The sequence below is a fragment of the Trichechus manatus genome, unplaced genomic scaffold (genome assembly GCF_000243295.1).
Source record: "Trichechus manatus latirostris isolate Lorelei unplaced genomic scaffold, TriManLat1.0 scaffold00036, whole genome shotgun sequence".
Taxonomy (NCBI): Eukaryota; Metazoa; Chordata; class Mammalia; order Sirenia; family Trichechidae; genus Trichechus; species Trichechus manatus.
This window is the reverse complement of record NW_004443972.1, coordinates 14,715,516-14,735,226: the sequence shown is the minus strand read 5'-3', so window position 1 is coordinate 14,735,226 and position 19,711 is coordinate 14,715,516. Positions and strand designations below refer to the sequence as shown.

The following is a 19,711-nucleotide window of genomic DNA, read 5'->3' as shown; positions in this document are numbered from 1 at the left end:
ACCAAAGCTAAGAAGTTTCCTGAATACAATCAAGCACTTTGAGGGACAGAGTAGCAGGGGTAGGGGTCTGGGAACCATGCTTTCAGGGGACATCTACGTCAACTGGCGTAACAAAGCTTATTAAGAAAATGTTCTGCATCCTACTTTGGTGAGTGGCATCTGGGGTCTTAAAAGCTTGCAAGCAGTCATCTAAGATGCATCAATTGGTCTCAACCATCTGGACTAAAGGAGAATGAAGAACACCAAATACACAAGGGAAGTATTAGCCCAAGAGACAGAAAGGGCCACATAAACCAGAGACTTCATCAGCCTGAGACCAGAAGAGCTAGATGGTGCTCGGCTACCAACAATGACTGCCCTGATAGGGAACACAAGAGAGAGTCCTGGATGGAACAGGAGAAAGATGGGGTACAGAACTCAAATTCTAGTAAGAAGACCAGACTTACTAAAACAATTTCCAAGGCCAACTCTTCAGACAGGGGTTGGACTGCACTGTGGGACATAAAGTGATACTCGTGAGGAGTATGCCTCTTAGCTCAAGTAGATACAAGAGACTAAATGGGCATCTTCTGTCCGGAGGTGAGATGGGAAGGCAGAGAGGCTTAGGAGCTGGTTGAATGGATATGGGGAATCGGGTTGAAAGGAGGAGTGTGCTGTCACAGTATGGGGAGAGCAATTAGGGTCACATAACAATGTATGTATAAATTTTTATATGGGAAAAAATAGATAAATTTTGAGAACCACTGCTCTACTAGTGGTTCTCAGAATTAGTCCCTACCTGGAAGCATTAGCATAGCCTGGGAACTTGTTAGAAATGCAAATTCTCAGCAGGGGTTCAAACCAGAATGAACCAGTTCAAAGCTCTGGTCATAACAGATCAGATTTATGAAGAGTCCAAAGGTTCAGCAAGTATTTAATTCTAACTTTGTTCTTTAAATATACTTTAACTATTTAAAAGTATGTAATAAGCACAATACTACCCCACCATATTTGTTGTTACTAAATTTTAATACTCTGAGCCCTACCAACATATTATTATCAGTGACCAGAGTAACTTGTCATTGGGCAGTCCTCAGAACAATGCTCATCGTGTCATCTGTCTATTCAAAGAATTTCCCACAACTACAAGAAGAGCCATTTTTAACAACAGTTGCCATCTGCATTACTGACCTGGATGAATATGGACTTTCTCAAGACAGTGCAACCAAAACACAATACAGAAGTGAAGCGGATGCTATAGCTGATCTATATTGCAGGTGTCATTCATATTTGTGTCAATCAAACAGAAAAAATAAATTTGCATTAACAGAAAGGCATCTATAGGCAGTCCCCAGGTAAAGAATGTGATTCGTTCCTAAATCTGTCTTTAAGCTGAATTTGTAGTTAAGTCAGAACATGCACATACACTTCTTATTTAGCATCAGTTAGTCAAAATGTCTGTCTTAGTATATAGTATATGTTTTACCTTTCTAAGCATACAAAACACTTAAGAAACACTTCCAAACCACCAATGTTTTCATGAGTGTCACAAAGTAGTGTGTGTGTTCGTTATTGCGAACCATTTTATTGAACTCAAATTTTTAATACAAATGGCTTTATGGCAGTCCATTCTTAAGTATGAGTTGCCCATAAGTCAGATGTTCTTAACCTGGGACTGACTGTAATAGAATTTATGGTGGTCTATTCTTAAGTGTGAGTTGTCTGTAGGTCGGACGATCGTAACCCAGAAACTGCCCATATATCCGTTTTCTATATAGTACTGATGCACTGAGGACCCATTTCCAAAATGTTTGAAAACCACTAGCCAAGGTGGTCCTGTTCACTACTATGAGAGTCTAAACAAGCGAGTCATGGTTCCATCAGTTTGTTCATTCATAATTCCTAATAACTTGGGGGCTCACAGCGGTTTTATATACATTATCTGGATTGTTCTGAACATGACTCCTCTGAGTGGTTCATGAGAGAGAAGATCCGAACACTGAGCCACTACCAGGACCTGTTCTTTCTTTGCAGCTTTCCTCTAGTTAGGGAACTCCTTCTCTTCCTCTCCTCTGGTTGTAGCTGATAATAACAAGGAACAAACAAAAACACATGCATGTCCATATGTGCATACACACACGGACTCACGTGCACACATACACACGTGCTCCAGACAGAGACATGGTTAATGTATCCGCAAGACACCATGGAAAGGGACCAACACACAGGCTCCGCCATTTGATTAAGGTCTGAAGTTACGACCCATCGTAACATTTTTTTCTCTTTTATTTGGTAAACAAGTTTCGTTCGTATTATAAACAGGGCCTTTAAACCAGGATTTTGGTTGCAGATGCTACTGAATTTTTGAAACAGCAGCACATAAGAAATGACAGCCTAGCACTAAAAATAGGGGCTATGTTTCATGGAGGCGACAGAGAAGCCAGAAGTCAGAGCAGCTGACACACAGACGCAAGCACCAACCCAGGCTTGGCGACAGAATTGGATCCCGTTTTCCTTCACAGCCTGACTTTGGTGTATTTAGGATTAACTTCCTTTCGAGGTGATTAGGCACTATGAGCACCTACAACTGAAGGAGTCTCACCCAGACTTTGCTCCAGCTTAGAAATGATCACGATCTGCCCACAAATTGTGAATGAGGCTCTCGTTTGCAAACTGTGCTGACAAACTGAAGAGGACTTGTGTTTTCCTTTTTCTACTCAGATTGACCTTTTTGGCCCCATCACTCCAAATTCTGGAGGCTAGGGTGTATCTCGAGTTTCAGCAGCCACAAGGACTTAAGGATACCATATTTGGAAACAAGCAGGACTGAAGACAGTCAATGACACGCTTAAGCAAACAAAATCATGAAAGTGCTGTACTCAGGAATTCCAACTATTCTGCTGAAAAGGACAACCTCTGAGCTGATCGACAACTTCTAACAAGGGTCCACTCATTCTGACTAGAAAAGAAGAGAGGTGGAGGCCAGGATGGGAGACTAGCCCCTGGAAGTCGGGAAATGCCTTGTTTTCTGGCCAATGAAATAGAAAGATGAAGGAGAATAAAGACTTGGTGGAAAGTCAATAAGAACACATAGCATTTTTATGGCTCAAATTGGACACAATTTTTTTTACTTGTAAAACCCTTAATGAGACAGTATTGTTATTCAGTTCCCGTGAAAGCACGTAACATTTACAGATGATCCTGAATAATTTCACCTCAGCAATATTGTCCTCTGTCTTGAGGTCATGAATAGATTTGTGATGGTAGGTGTTTAAGAAAAATCTGACACGCAATAATCTGAAACTTACTGAAAACATATCAGTGAGGTAAACCTTTGTATCATAAAATGGGTCGTGACAGGAATCTTTTACATGTTAAAGTTCTCTGGACAAAGCATCTGACTTACAAAAACTCAACTATCTAATGGTCAGGAGCACAGTCATTCCATAAACAGGACAGTTTATAAAATTTAATAGCAGATCTGTCACTTAATGACACTGGGATGTGCAACCCAGGCTCAGGTGGGTAGGCAGGATGGCACAGCTTAAAGGGTTATAATAACAGGTCGTTACTTGGATGTGTGACGAGGAAAGATCAATTGCTAGAAAAGGACATACTGTTTGGTAAGTGAGGGAAACCCTCAATGAAATGGACTGACATATATGAGTCACACAAGGGCTTAAACATACCAATGATCATAAAGATGGCACAGGACCAGGCAATGTTTTGTTCTGTTATACCATGAATAAGAGTCGACTCAACGGCAACTTACAACAACAATAATCCCACCGTCATTTGCTTCTGTACCCAATTTGGAAACTTCGAGAAAAGGGTGATAGGTCTGCACACGTAAGTGAGCAATACCCCCCTTCCATACCACTGCCATTTCACACATCACACACTGATGACCCCAACGGAACTGAGCACATAAGCAATACAGTTTCTGTGTGCAGAACGGCACTCCCGGCTGAGGGTTTGATATGGGCAGAGTGGCTTGGCTTTGCATGTATAGTTGGGATATTTGTGTAATTTTTTCCCCATTTTATTGGACTTCTCCATCTTTTTTAAAAGTGAATGGAAAATGGAAAAATGAATGTGCTAATATTAGTAGTAAGCAACACAGTTCTCAAAAAATGTAAAGTAATTGTGACAAAGATGGAAACCATCAGGTGTAATAAAGGCAGTGATGTCTGAACCTCAGTGGGAGGCATGCTGGACTCAGCCCACTCAACGTAAAGGAAAGAACAAGAGGAAAGAGCATACATGAAATACTAGAAATCTATCAAGCTATTTTACCTAAATAATGAAAGTATAATTAGGGATTTTATGATTTTTGTTTTTTTTAACTCTCAGAATGACAGGCAACCAACCCCCCACTCTACGACTCTTTAGTTTCTACCAATTCAGTTTTTATGAAGTTGTTATGTACAGAGGCTGGACATGGCCTGTGCTTTGCTTTCCTGACATTCGGGCTGGGCTATCACAATAAGGGCCTCAGAGGCTGGCCCCAAAGTCCTCCAACTGAGTCAAAGTAGTGCCTCCCCAACCCCAACTCCCCCAAAAGACAAGGCAACACCCCTCCCCCACCTTCTAGGAATAGGGCTAAGAATTATGAAGGCCAAATCTCATAATTTTGCTTTGTTAGTTAGGCATTTCCTTCCGTCATTGAGGGAGGGGAAGGTTTCCGTTAGATAGAAAAACATACAAACAGCCATAAATTCTTCATCTCCACAAATTTAAAGGATAAAATGAAACATAATAAAGATTGCTCTTGCTAAAAATGGAACTGCATTGGGAGATGAAACCCCACCAGCCCTGAGGTCCAGCACCAGCTCTCCCCAGGCTCTCTGAACCCCGCCTGCCCAGTGACCTTATGAATGGGAAGCAAGACTGCCCAGATACTTTCTGAATTCAACAAGTCTTTGTTGGTAACACCCACTGACCCTTCCTTATTGTTCTCTATTTGGCACAACTTCCCCAGACGGCCTGGAGCAGCTCAGGCTCTCAGGCTCAGGGCCAGACAGGCCCAGCTGGGGTCAGAGACAGTGAACCAGTGCTAACGGGCAACAAGCAACAACCAGGCATCAGGTGAAAATGTGCCCTCCACCTGCACACATCACCCATTTCCCAACCAGCTACCAGTGAGAGGCTGACACAAGGAAGAAACCAAATCTGGGAACAAGAATGCTCAAAATTTGATAGTGAAAACACACTGTCTCTGTGCATATATTAAAGATTGAACACGAACCTCAAACCTCCAAGACAGTCTTTAAAAACTAAAATGTGTGACTGTCACTAAACAGGACTTCGCTTTGTTACCAAAATTCTTGTCTACCTTCATCTATGGCATTATCTTCACAAAGTAATGGCAAAGTAACTGTAAGATTCTGTCACTTAAATATTTATCTAAATACTCTGTGAAGGTCAAATGTATAACAAATTCTTAATGTATTACAATAATACCTAATATTAACAATCAAATTATCATCACAACATTGACAATATATAAAATCTACTGAGCACTTCCCTACTGAGCACTGTGCAAACTACTGTGGGTGAAGTCTCATTGAATCTTCACAAGAATCCTTTGAATGAGGTATGATTTATTACATCCATTTTATTAAGATGAAGGAGTTGAGTCACAGAGAGGTTAAATCATTTACCCCAAATCACAAAACAAATCAGTGTCGGAGCCAGGAATCGATCCCAAGCAGCCCAACGAACCTGGAGCCATGCTCTCAATCAAAATAGGACAACCCTAACATATTTTAATATACAGGATGGCACTTATAAAGTGCTTCCTATACAGTGCTTACCAAGTGCCATGCACAGCTCTAAGTTCCTCATATCCATAAACTCATTTAATACACAGCTAAATGTTGGTGAGTCAGTATCATTATTATCCCTATTTTACAAATGAAGAAAATAAGGCCCATAGAAATGAAACAATGTGCCTAAGGCCACACAGCTGGCGGAGACAGGGCTGAGATTTGAGATCAGGGAGTATGGCTGGAGATTGAGTTCTTAAGTCAAACCCTGCGCTTCCAGGAAATTTTTTTAAAAATATTCAACTAATCAAATAACCTTTTATGTATGTTGCTTTAGAACTAAAGGACTAGAAATTGCTTCTCTCCCTGAAGAACTGTTAAGTTTTCACCCATAAACAATAAGAATATTCTAAAATGACTGTAGTGCCCTTCCATCTCTGGTCACAAAGATGAAAGTCAAAACAGTAGCTCAACTTGGTGAACCTTCAAGACACTATGGCATGAGTATCTTGCTGCTCCTTGTGTCCTATTCCTGGGTTAATTTTTGTCCTAGTCTTACATCTATTATTTCAAACAAGCCTCCTCAAATCCTTTGAGGAATAATGTGTGCTATAAATAACGTAAATTCAATTTAAAAACAATTTCCTAGAACATGGACAACATAAACTATATTTCATACAGCAGATCGCAGCTTTAAACAGCTGTCACTTCTGAAGTGTGCCGACAACGTTCATATTTCTGCTAGATTCTCTCACACACCAAATTATTTAAAGCATGTACAATGTTCTCTTCATTCTGTCCTTGAAGGCTGGGAGCACGCAGTTATCTTTAGGATACCACACAAGGTGTCAAGTGTAAAAAGTGAGCATTTTCACAAAACCACTTTACACAATTTCACATCCACTCTCAAAATGTTAAAAAAAGAAAAAAGCCACCTCAGTAAGAACTTGAAATAAACAATTATAATTTTTTTGTGAGGATGCGTACAAGCAACCTGTACTCGTTGTAGGACTGAAAGTACAAGCAACAGTGTTTGTAGGTAAAGCTGCTTTAAGCTACCAAAATGTAGACAAGATGAATAAAGCTTTCTTGTTGAAGACAGAAGTTTTTTCTTATGAACAGGAAGGAAATACTCACTAGAAGGATGGATTCCATGTACTGCAAGAACAACATGATAAAAGTGGTGAACAGACTTCTAAAAAGTGGTCAAGCCACCAATTCATTTTTGGGGGGTTTTCAACATGCTCCAGGCCTCGCTTCTCAGCCTTGCCCTGGAGGGCAGACACACATAGGTCTGCTGATCCCGGCTGCCCTTTTGGAAAAGAGGAGTGGTCTCCAGAACGTACCCATTTCAGGGGCAAACCCCAGGGGTCTGCTAGAGCAGGAGAGGACAGGGTGTGGAAAAACCTGGCACACCTCAGTTCTTATCCTCTATCTGCCTCCACCCACATCCCCCTCCTTCCAGAGCCCTGGGTTAACAACCCCACCCACCAGTAACCTAGGTTATCCCACCTCTTCTTTCCCCTTCCCTGGGTCACCCCTCCCTCACATCCTGAAGGGTCCTAGGTTACCACTCTTTCATGTGTTTTTTCAAGGAAACTCAAGAACTTCTTCCTTTGTTTAAACTTATAGAAACTTGTCCATGCCCACAGTCTTACTGCACCTTATTAAACCAAACACTGGCAGGGGGAGGAATGCCTTGGCAAGGGTTTTCCAATACCAGTACCGATGAGATGCTCAGGTCCTACAAAAATTCTGGTATCTTAGGCAGACAACAGGAAACCACTTCACTTTCCCCTATAGGATACATTTAGAAAGGTCAATCTATTGTTCAACTTAACCCACATTCTCTACCCTAACAAGCAACGGCCAAACCCTTTTCCTTCCAGTCTCTCACCCGAAATCCTGCCCTGAGATGTACGTGCATATGTGAATGCCAAACTCAATCCATCAAGTTTTAAATTTACTTAAAATGCTTACCAAATAAAAGCCCCTCCTCCGTCCAAAAATCGTAATGAATAAAGGGTCATTTTTAAAACAAAAATAAGACATCCTTCTGCTCTCTGGGGTGTGTGCACTGGGGTGCCCTTGGATGCAGTAAGCCGAGCTGTCCACCACCTGGGTTGACCTTCGAGTCAGAGCTGAGCACCTCACCCCCCAGGAGGACAGGAAGGGCCATGGAGTGGGAAACTAAACCCGTGCCATGGAAAGAACAGAATTCACAGAAACTTTTAAAACATCAAGTATGAAATAGAACTCATCACCTAGCTTCCTGACTCAGCATGGAAACAGGTCGGAGAAGCCCTTCCCCAAGACTCACACTCACCCTAGCTGACACAGCTATGCCTGTAACTCAAGTTCCAGAGCCATCTAGGTTCTACCCAGAATTCTAACCAGAATTAGAGAATGCAGAACTGTGATTAGCCTACATGCTGAGCTAAGCTGCTTCAACACGCTACGAAAAGCGAGCTGGTGTGCTGTGCACTAAAATAACCTACTCAATTCACAGTGGAGAAAATTCAGCCCTTCTTAGAAACAGAGGCAAATAGTGTTTTCAACAGCTCTGGCAATACACAGGAGCCCTGGTGGCACAGTGGTTAAGAGCTCAGGCTGTTAACCAAAAGGTTGGCAGTTCAAATCCACCAGCTGCTCCTTGGAAACGCTATGGGGCAGTTCTGCTCTGTCCTACAGGGTTGCTGTGAGTCAGAATTGACTTGACAGCAATGGGTTTGGTTTTTTGGATTTTGGCAATAAACAATATACTACTTACAATGACTAAACTCTTTTGGAAAGTATTTACCAATTAAAATGGCAATTACTTGACATAAAAGAGCACATTAAATGAAGTATTTCAGTCAGACTTCTAGCTCTGACAGGGCATCACCTTTCAGCAACGGGAAGGAAGGGCAGCCCTTGGGAGCAGGCTGCTGATAGGCAGGGCGTTGTCCTACTCCCAGGAAGCCCCGCTGGCAGCTGGGCTATAATGCAGTCAGGAGAACCCAAAGGAACTGGAGGTGCGGCGGGGCTACTGCCTTGATACCAGCACCAGGGCATGGTGGTACAGAGGGAGATGTTACAGATACCACGCCATTTCTGGTCACTCTAAGCTAGGTTTCCAGCAATACATTCCAGCACCCAACCATGCTCTCAGCCCGGGTGCTGCTCCAGTGGCTCAGACGAAGAGCGTCTAAGCCACTCTGGACCACAAAAGGACATGATCTGTGCTACAACAGATTAGGAGACTAGATCTTTATGCATGACTGGGCTCCTCTCCCCCTCCAACAACAACAACAAATAATAATAAAACAGTTGCCGTGAGTTGATTCCAACTCATGATGATCCCATGTATGGAGAGGAAAACTGCTCCATCGTTTTGAGTGGCTGTGATCTCTTGGAAGCAGATCACCAGGCCTTTCTTCTGAGATGTCTCTGGGTGGATTTGTACCCCAGCCTTTTAGTTAGCAGGCACGTGCTTAACCATTTGCGCCACCTAAGGACTCCTTCTAACAACAAATATTCCTCCCAGATTATGCTGCAAAGCGACAAATGTCACCTGTTCTAAAATTATATGCCTATGTTTCTGTTAAACCCACTTGTCCACTCGGTCAACACCTATGTGACAAGTGCTGGACTAGACCTGCACTGTCCAGTCTGGTGGTCATTAGTCACACGGGGATACTTAAATGAAAAACCAAAACCAAACTCAATGCTGTTGAGTGGATTCTGACTCCTAGCGACCCTATAGGACAGAGGAGAACTGCCCCGTAGGGTTTCCCAGGGCCGGCTGGTGAATTTAAACTGCTGGCCTTTTGGTTAGCAGCCATAGCTCTTAACCACTGCAACACCAGAGATAAAATCATATTAAAAATTCAGTTCCCTGATTGAGACTGGAGGGATCCCAGAAGACATGGCCCCCAGACTCTCTGTTAGCCCAAAACTAAAACCATTCCCGAGGCCAACTCTTCAGACAAAGATTAGACTGGACTATGGGACATAAAATGATACTTGTGAAGAGTGTGCTTCCTACCTCAAGTAGATACATGAGACTAAATGGGCAGCTCCTGCCCAGAGGCGAGATGAGAAGGCAGAGAGGGTCAGGAGCTGGTTGAATGGACATGGGAAGTCTGGGGTGGAAAGGAAGAGTGTGCTGTCACAGTATAGGGAGAGCAACTAGGGTCACAAAGCAATGATGTATAAATTTTTGTATGAGAGACTAACTTGAATTGTAAACTTTCACTTAAAGCACAACAGTTAAAAAAAAAAAAGAAAGAAAAAACAGAAGGAAATGAAACCTTTTCTTAGAGGTACCTAAGACTCAGGAAAAAAAAAAATTCAGTTCCCCACTATTGCACTATTGAGTTCAAGTGCTCAATAGCCACAGGTGGCTAACAGCTACCATACTGGGCAGCACAGACAGAAAACATTTCCTTCATTGCAGAAAGCTCTTTTGGACAGTGCTAGACACTCACTGTACACATAACTGAGCACAGAGACATCGAGATTTCTCAGAGCTTACAGTTTGGGGGAAATAGACCCTTATTAAATAAGCAACAACAATATAACTGGTAAGTGCAATGAAAGGTGTCCTGGTTGTACAATGGCTAAGCACTTGGCTGCTAACGGAAAGCCTGGCAGTTTGAACCCACCCAGCAGTGGCTCTGAAGGAGAAAGACCTAGAGATCTGCTTCCATAAAGATTACAACCCAGAAAACTCTATGGGGCTGTTCTACTGTCACATGGGGTCACTATCAGTTGGAATCGACTCAACTGCACCCAGCAACAGCAACAAGTGCTATGAAGGGAACCGCAAAGTGACCCAAAGGAATCAGAGGGAAGGCTATGCTTACCAGACAGGCATATTTGCCCATAAAATGGCAAGTGGTATAACAGACGGGCCTCTATTCCCCTATGAATAGTGAGAAGTTCTGAACAGAAGCGCAGATAGTAGGCTCACAGACTTGAGAGTTGCCTGGAGTTTGGAAACACAGTTCCTCTAACAACTCACAACAGCATGAAGTCACCAGTTAAGCATCTCGGATCATTTAGGTTTGGGTTAATTCACATCAAACACTGACATGGAAACAGTTACTTAGCTTAGTCGGGACCTTGGGACCTCGTGGGAGGCAGCACTATTGTCATGGCTGTGGAATGCCTGACAGAGAAATAACACAGCATCTACTGGGCCATGTTTCAGGCTGACCAGAAACCCTTGGGCTGAGAGCGTCTGACAGAAGTCTGTGAAAGGTCACAAGACAAAGGGGCCTCATCAGCCTCGAGGGCAGTGGAGACACACCCGCAAGCCTGACCTCATTTGCTATGAGCCTTCTTCTAATGGGTCATACTACTACTGATTCGCCATCTGAGCCTTTAACAGCAAGTAGGAGAAGATGAGGCATTGGTGGTTCAGTGGCAGAATTTTCACCCTCCATGCCGGAGATTCAGGTTTGATTCTGGCCAATGCACCTCATGCACAGCTACTGTCTGTCAGTGGGGGCTTGCATGTTGGTATGATGCTGAACAGGTTTCAGGGGAGCTTTCAGAATAACTTGAACTAGGAAGACAGGCCTGGTGATCTACTTCTGAAAATCAACCAGTGAAAAGCCTATGGTATCACAATGGTCTGACCTGCAACTAATCATGGGACTAGGCAATGTTTTGTTCCATTGTGCATGGGGTCACCATGAACTGGAAGCCAAGTCAACGGCAGCTGACAACAACAGTAGGAGGAGAACGGCGACAGGAACTATGCATCTGATGTCTGAAGGGCTGGGCTTGCCACATCAAGCAGACAAGGAAAACAAATGACCCCAACTGCTGGTGAAAAGGGAAACTTATGTACATTAAGCCCTCTGCTTGCCATAACCGATAAAACCAGTAAAGTGCTAGCAACTCCCCAAGTTTTCTAAAGGCTGTGGGTTTACTGCAACAAACCCCCAAACTAAACACTGTAACCATTTTAGATGAATGTCTTAAAAGTCGATTTTATGCTTGTTTGTCTCTTTCAACCTAGGAGAAGCACCGTCCTCTTTTTTGACGAGTCTGCTTGAGACATATAGGGTTAGCTGTTCTGCCGGAATAAAAGACTGTTAAAAGACTACCACCTAGAAGCTGGGTAAACAGGAACCACATCCTGTCAATATAAAATAAGGTTAGAATAACTCATGAATTACTACTTCCTCCTTAGTGTTTTTCTAGTCCCTCTCCCCTTCTTACAGGCTCTGCAGAAGAACAACGTGTGACCACTGTTTTGGCCCACTGAAGGGGGCAAAGTAGTGCAGAAGATCAGTGCACCATATCCCATAATAAGTGATGCCAAGGGGACTCCATCTTGAATATCAGCGGGTTCCATCTTGGATTCCAGATGCGTGCACAACCTAATTAGTATGCACCGCCATTCCAAGAAGTACCCGCCCCTTCAAAGAAACCTACTGAATATTCATTGCTGTATTATCACCAAACTCATATAAGCCCTAGTCTTGCTTTCCCCTTTGAGTCAGTCTTTTGGAAAGACATGAGCCCCCACTGACTTCTTTTACTTGTCGCAAGTGAAATAAACCTGTTAGAGCTGAACCCAAGATTTATCTCCTCTGTGTATTCTTACAAGAGAAAGACAAGGACCCATTCAGTCTGGAGGGCCTCCGTGCCCTCGGCAGTAATACAGTCATCAGCAGCAAGATGCCCAGTGCACTGAGGGAGCAGGACTGCCCATCCCCACACCGATGGTCTGGGAGATAAGGAACCTCAGCTTGCTCAGCTGCTTCTGCTCTCCCTCCTCCCTGGCTGCCACTAGCATCCACCTCTCACTGACAACCTGCTACTTCCAATCAGCAACAAACATGAAAACTGCCTTTTGGAATTGTACAGAGTAGATACACAGAGATTCCAAGGGCCTCTCCCAGAGGTAAAGTGGAGAAATACTTTGTGCGTGCATTTAGTGCCCCCACTTCCGGTCCGTGGCTATGAGGGAGAAAAGAGGCAGGCAGGTAGCTGTGCTATAAACAGAGCAGGGTCACTGCTAGGAAAACAAAGACGGGCAGGGGAGTCAAAAATAGGCCTCAGAGACCCTGACTTGTAACCCATCGGCTCCTATTTTAAAGCCAGGCTGTTTGTAGCTAACTCTATACTGAACAGACAAGTATAAAGTTATACAAGGGTTCAAAGAGAAATAATGAAATGCATTATCCACACAAAGCTTCCCGTTGCTCTGGCATCTTCCCACACCACAGGCAAGAATCCGGGAAGAAGACAGGCAAGGCCCACTCTGGAGTGCTTTGGATACAAAGCACCACTGACCACACACAGGAATGAAGACCAAACAAAACCAGGAAGCAAAACAACTGCTATTAAAACAGTTAAAAACAATGCACACTGCCCTGCACCCACATGCTGGGGAAGCTCCAGGGTTTGCTGCCTGAAGATGAGAATTCATGAGAAGAAGGACTATAAAGTAACTCATTCGATCATGGCCTGATGGTTTCAGCAGGCTGCCCCGTCTGCTTGTGGGCCAACATTCCCACGTTCAGGTTCACTGGCCAGGAACCTCTGTGGGCTCCACATGGCTGAATCTCAAACACAGACCTCACATTATGGACAATGCAGTACACATTGTGGAAAGCCCCCACATGTCCAGATGTTCTCTCATGTAAAATATTCCAAGATTTCACGGTATTCCTTTGACAAACACAGACCTGCAAAGCAGGAGAGTGTGGGGTAGTAGACAATGGCAGTCATTTTTTAAGAAACACAGGAGAAAAAGGTACTAAATCAAAAAATGTGCATAGGTGGCAAGACTGGTTTTATTGACACCCAGTTATAGACAGCTGCCATGGCTCTGTAAGTCTGAGATAGTGCTTAGCTGGCTTTTTCTTGATTTAAACAAAAAAAGGCTCTCAAAGAACTCCTGGCTGACTAAATTCACCCCAATGCCTGCTAAGGAAGGGTGTAAACAGCTTCTTAGGCTGAGAAAGTGGTCTGAAGGTTATGCATGAGGCTTTGGAAGGGACAGGCTAAAATACAACTTATCTTTTAATTAAGACTAATGGGAAGTCTAACGAGCTCTGGTAGTGCAGTGGTTAAAGCGCTCAGCTGCTAACTGAAAGGTTGGCGGTTCAAACCCACCAGCCACTCCACAGGAGAAAGATGTGGCAGTCTGCTTCCATAAAGATCACAACCTTGGACTGCCCTGACAGGGAACACAACAGAGAGTCCCTGAAGGAGCAGGAAAAAAGTGGGGTGCAGAACTCAAATTCTAGTAAAGAGACCAGACTTAACGGTCTGAGACTGGAAGAACCCCAGACCCTCTATCAACCCAGCACTAAAACCATTCCTGAGGCCAACTCTTCAGACAAAGGTTAGACTGGACTATGCGATACAAAATGATACTCGTGAAGACTGTGCTTCTTAGCTCAAGTAGATAGATGAGATTGAATGGGCAGCTCCTGTCCAGAGGTGAGATGAGAAGACAGAGAGGGTCAGGAGCTGGTTGAATGGACACAGGAAATCCGGGGTGGAAAGGAAGAGTGTGCTTCCTGTCACAGTACAGGGAGAGCAATTAGGGTCACATAACAATGTATGTATAAATTTTTGTATGAGAGACTAACTTGAATTGTAAACTTTCACTTAAAAGCACAACAATAAAGTAAAATAAAATAAAATGAAAAGATTACAGCCTTAGAGACCCTATGGGGCAGGTCTACTCTGTCCTGTAGGGTCACTATGGGTTGAAATCGACTCGAAAGCAGTAGGTAGTGGTGGTTAATGGGAAGTCTGTAGTTTATCTCACGTGTCCGCTTGGCAGATGCTCAAGGAAGAAAGCTAAAGTTCAGGACTACTTATCGTGAGACAAGAGATAGCTCACACTGAGTCCTCAAGTGCAGCCCTTCCCTGAATTTTTCTCTTCCAGAAAACCAAACTACCTTGAATATTAAAGGTTAACTCAGTTGCCATCCAGTCGACCCAACTCATGGTGGCCCATATGTGTCAGGGTGAAACAGTGCTTACTCCACTGGGTTTTCAATGGCAGATTTTTTGAAAGTAGATCTCCAGGGCTTTCTTCCAACCCGCCTCTCGGTGGACTCAAACTTCCAACCTCTCAGTTAACAGCCAAGCGACTTAAATGTCAGCACTATCCAGGAACTTTTAAAGGTTAAGGATTCCCAATAAGCGTGTGAATTCCTACAACTAGCATGAATGGTCAGCGGCAGCATCACGTGCACCTCTTGAGTGCTCATTACGGGTCAGGCACTTTAGACGTTTCTCTGCAGAGGTTCTCTATTTTACCTGCAGCCAGGAATCACCTGATATGACTTGGGATGTTCGATAGAAAAACAGAGTCCCGGGCTCATCCTAGGCCTCGTAAATGCCCCAGGGGATTCTTACTGGTGGGTACATTCAAGCAGACTGCTTTATCTCATTTACCCTTCATCACAACCCTAGCAAGCATTATTTGACTCATTTCACAGAGGAGGCAAATGGAGTCCAAGGCCCCTAAACGAGGCAATGAGAGAGAAGAGAATGGAACTTTCTTGCTGTCAGCAAAGCCATGCTCTTATGTACAGCTGCCTACAACATAATGTGCAATTTGGTAGAAACTTTTCTTCACCAAATTATAGAGCATCCTGTACTACTTAAAAGGGTGGAGTAGGAACTCCGTAAAGAATTAATGGGAATATTTAAATCAATACACTTTTACCCCAAGCATAATCCAACTCCACTTGGGATCCTGCACTTTCTCTGTAATGGGGCCCTCTCAGGCGGCACCACAAGGAGCAATGGAGAGCCACACAAATGGCTGGGGCCCCACAGGGCCTTGCCAGGAAAACCTATGATGCTTCTCCTAAGTGAAGCTGAATTAGGTAATAAACTCAACACACCACCATTTGGCTTGTTAGGAAATAATCTGGACGTAAGATCTGTGCAAGGGAAATGGAAATCATATACGCCATTTACACGCACACAGAACATAGCCTGGAAAGGCATATTAAACACTCTTGGGTACATCTATTTAAAAACAATAGTTCAACTAACAAGTCATAATTTAAATCCTTGTATTTTAATATCAATTCAGTCAAAAGGAAATATTCAAAGCAGCATTACCATGTTAACCTGACAAGTAACTAACTCAAATCTTCATTAAAATGAACTCCCCTCAAGCTCTCTCCCCACACTTTAAACACGACCCCTCTCCATATCAATGGAAATGGACTTTGAATCTTAAATCTTTCTATCTTGTTTTTGGTATTTTAAGGAGGCCTGAGCTCTAGTCACGCTCCCTGTAACTGTTCTGTAAGGCAGGGCAGACCACAGCCTTCCTGACTGAGCCATCTTTTATCCATCTGAAAACAGGGCAGATGTTCCTGCCCTGCTCCCTATGCAGGGCTCATAGGAAGAAGATAAGGTTGATTAAAATCTGTGAAGACTTCGCATACCACAAAGTGCCACCTTATTTAGGTATTTCCATCTGACATTCATCAGATGCACAGTAACTGCTAGTCTGAAAGTGATTCAAATTTTATATGCTGCTAGCAAAGTTTTACTACTCATTTGGAAAGTTTAAAAAGCTCTGAACTTCAAAAGCCTTGCAATAAAATAAAAATAGGACTACACACATCACAAGTCATTCTTAAAACAATTAGGCCAAAATGGGGGTTAAAACATCAAGAAAGCTGCCCCAGATTACAAGCAGGGGAACCATAATTACCTGTTTCTCCCCACAATGTGTCGGTGCCATTGACTTCTATTTCATGTTCCTTTTCCATTCCCAGCAAGCACTGGACCACCTGTCAGAAGTGGCAAGGTAATTTAATGAGTTCTTATAGCAATATGCGCTTATTATATCCCATGTATCAAAGGAGAAAGTGTTTTATTATCTCATGCTACACAAAGAGAGAAAATATAATGAAAACCATTTTCAAACATAATTCGTATGCTATTCACACGTTCACTTTGAGAAGAATTTTTTTATAAAATCATAATCTCAGTGAATTTCAGTCACACTGCACAGGATTACTAAGTATTCAGAATTCTAATGAATTCTAACATGCCCCAAATCTGCCAGCCTAATCAACAAAGGACATGGTGGATCATACAAAGTACAGTTGCTGCATAAATCTCCAAAAGATGGTGCATCCATTTTTCACAAGGGAGAAGAACAAGGTGAAGTATACCTTTTCAACAAGATAAAATGTCAAAAAAAATTTTTTTTTTTTTTTTTTTTACAGACAGCACTACTCTTCTTCTCTCTATGGGAATCTTCCTCACCCAAGAGCAGGCTGGGTCACAGGTGTGGAGGCAGGAACAATGCCTCTTAGGGAAATGGAAGCATTGGAAACATCCAAGCCCTGAACCAGGGCCCAGTGTTCACCTTGAGTAATGGCAGCAACTGGACAGCAAGATGAAGCCATCTTTGGCTCATCCTCAAGTCTCAGATCCATACCCTTTGTGGTAGTCTGAATGATGGCCCCCAGATATGTCCAAGTCCTAATACCCAGAACCTGTGAATGTTCCTTTATATGGCACAAACGCATTTGCAGATATGATTAAGGATTTTAGGAATGGGGAGATTATCCTGGATTATCTAGGTGGGCCTGATATAATCAAAACAGTCCTTATGAAAAGGATGCAGGAGGAGTCAAGGTCAGAGGAAGAAGGAGACGGGTACGATGGAAGCAAAGACTGAAGTGACGTGCTCTGAAAATGGAAGAGGAACGTGAACCAAGGGATGCAGGCAGCCTCTAGAAGCTGGACAAGGCAAGGAAATGGAATGTCCCCTAGAGCCTCCACATGGAGCACTGGCCTGCTGACACCTTAATTTTGGCCTTCTGACCTCTAGAACTGTAAGATAATAAATTTATGTTGTTTTAAGCCACTAAGTTTGTAGTAATTTGTTACAGCAGCAAGAGGAAACTTATATACCCTTCAAGTCTTTTGGAGAATGAATCCTATCCTTTTTCATGAAACAGACAGTGGCTGTGCTGAGATTGTCTTTTGCACAGAATTCCTCCCAGCCAGCTTTAGAAAACAAGGGTGACATGAGTGGAGACAAGAGTCACATCTACATGCGGCATTCACTGTCCTCTCTGATGATTTTCTGCGTTCTGGACCCTCTCAGATTTAGGCAATGGTTCAAAAAGAAACATCTACATTTTTAGGTATGTATATTTAATACACTGAGTACGTACGCATGTGTGTTTTTAATGTTTTAAATGCCAAAAATTAGCCAGCAAGCTGTGCATGTGTCTGTGTGTGTATGTGTGGTGCGAGTTGTGTGTCTGTCTGTCCTGTCTTTTAAAAAACAAAAGTCAGTGAGCCAGCTTTGCAACCAAATTTGTTTTAAGTCATTTTTTTATCAAATACTGGCACCTCTAATTCCTTGAAGATAACACAGAGTGAAAAATACATGGAAGAGAGAGGGTAAAACACTCTTTACTTCACAGATAAAGCTAAGACACACCAGTCCGGAGGTGACAAGTCAATTTTCAAGCTGAGGCGCGCCGACATCTACCAGAAATAAACACTCTATTTAAGTACTGCATGAAATTCTCCCTCCATCTAGGAACTGCAGATGACGAGCATTCTTACATGCTATCAAAGCATTAAAGTTCTATTTTTAAAAATCCTTCAAATACTCGAGAATGATTTTAGAACTAGGATTCCATAGGATTATTTTTAAAAGATCACAAAGGCAAAAGAACAAATCAAAGGGTAAAAAATGTAAAACAGCAGGGTTAGAAGGTAAAAGCAGAATAGGGGAGGAAGAGAGAAAGATGAGGAAGAGTAGAGAATAAAGAGTATGGAGGCTCCACTTGTCTTCTCAATAGAAGACCACATGTGATTAAAACCGATCACTATGTCTTGAAATACGTCTTCAGTGTCTCACAGGCTCACAACTCAGAAGTAGGCAACTGGCAAATGCAACCGATCCACCTGGGCTACAGCCTCTAGTTTCCCAAAAGGGACCCTCCCTGCACCCACTCACCGAGCTGTGGCCCATGCTGGCAGCTGCCGTCAGCGCCTGCTGCAGGGCTTGGCTCTTTCTCAGTGTGCCTGGCTGCTGGGGCCCCTCCGACCACTCGCAGGTCAGCAGGTAACGGAGAATGTCGCTGTGGCCCCTCAATGCGCTGTGCACAAGCGCACACTGGCCTTTCTTATCCAAGTGGTCCACCTGGGGACAGAAGCAGGAAAGGTCACAGTTTAGCATCATCTTTCCTCTGACAACACGGATTGACCACAAATATTGTGTGCAAATCCCATCCCACTGCAAATGTACACAGGCTTCACGCTCATTCATCAAATCTTTTTTTTTTTTTAATTGTACTTTAGATGAAGGTTTACAGAACAAATAGTTTCTCATTAAACAGTCAGTATACATATCGTTTTATGACATTGGTTAACAACCCCACGACATGTCAACACTCTCCCTTCTTGACCTTGGAGGACCTTTTTTCCATCAAATCTTTCTTGAGTTCCAAACCTTTTTCTGCGTTACTTCACTGTAATGTAATACAGTTCCCAGCCTTGGGTTCCCTCTGTAGAACTAGCCATCACACAAAACTCTTTTCACTCCCTATGTCCCTCCAGCAAACCACAGGAACTCCCAAGTTCTCTGGCAAACATAGATGAGGATGCAGACCAAAACCTCAGACAAAGCCCGATGCTTCCCAGCTTGGACTGTTTGGGAAGAACATTCTAAATATGCTGTGACAAGCTACGATTTGGGAGAGTAGTACAGTTCTTAGGTCATGGAGCCAGGGGAGCCAGAGGAAGAGAAGGGCCTACAACACTCCACTCTGCATGAGGAAGGGCAGGAAGGGGTCTTAGGGGTATCTGATTAGAAGCCACATGTAGACAGGCAAATGGAATTGAGTACGTAAACTGGGGCCACAAAACTGAGACAGCCCCCACAGTACCGTATTAAAAATCCTATTTTCTTGGCTTGGCTTCCTCCCCCTAACTTTGCCATTTGA

At 43.2% G+C, this 19,711-nt stretch overlaps 1 protein-coding gene across 1 annotated transcript in view; it reads right to left on the bottom strand.

The window, feature by feature from the left end:
• Positions 1-19,711, bottom strand: part of TANC1 (tetratricopeptide repeat, ankyrin repeat and coiled-coil containing 1) — a 331,867-nt gene that overhangs the window by 18,364 nt on the left and 293,792 nt on the right. Inside the window, exons 19-20 of the mRNA XM_023730416.1 lie at positions 18,724-18,909; positions 16,447-16,525 (exon numbers count right to left, since the gene is read on the bottom strand). Coding sequence (XP_023586184.1) covers positions 16,447-16,525; positions 18,724-18,909 — 265 coding nt within the window. The remainder of the gene's footprint in view (positions 1-16,446; positions 16,526-18,723; positions 18,910-19,711) is intronic.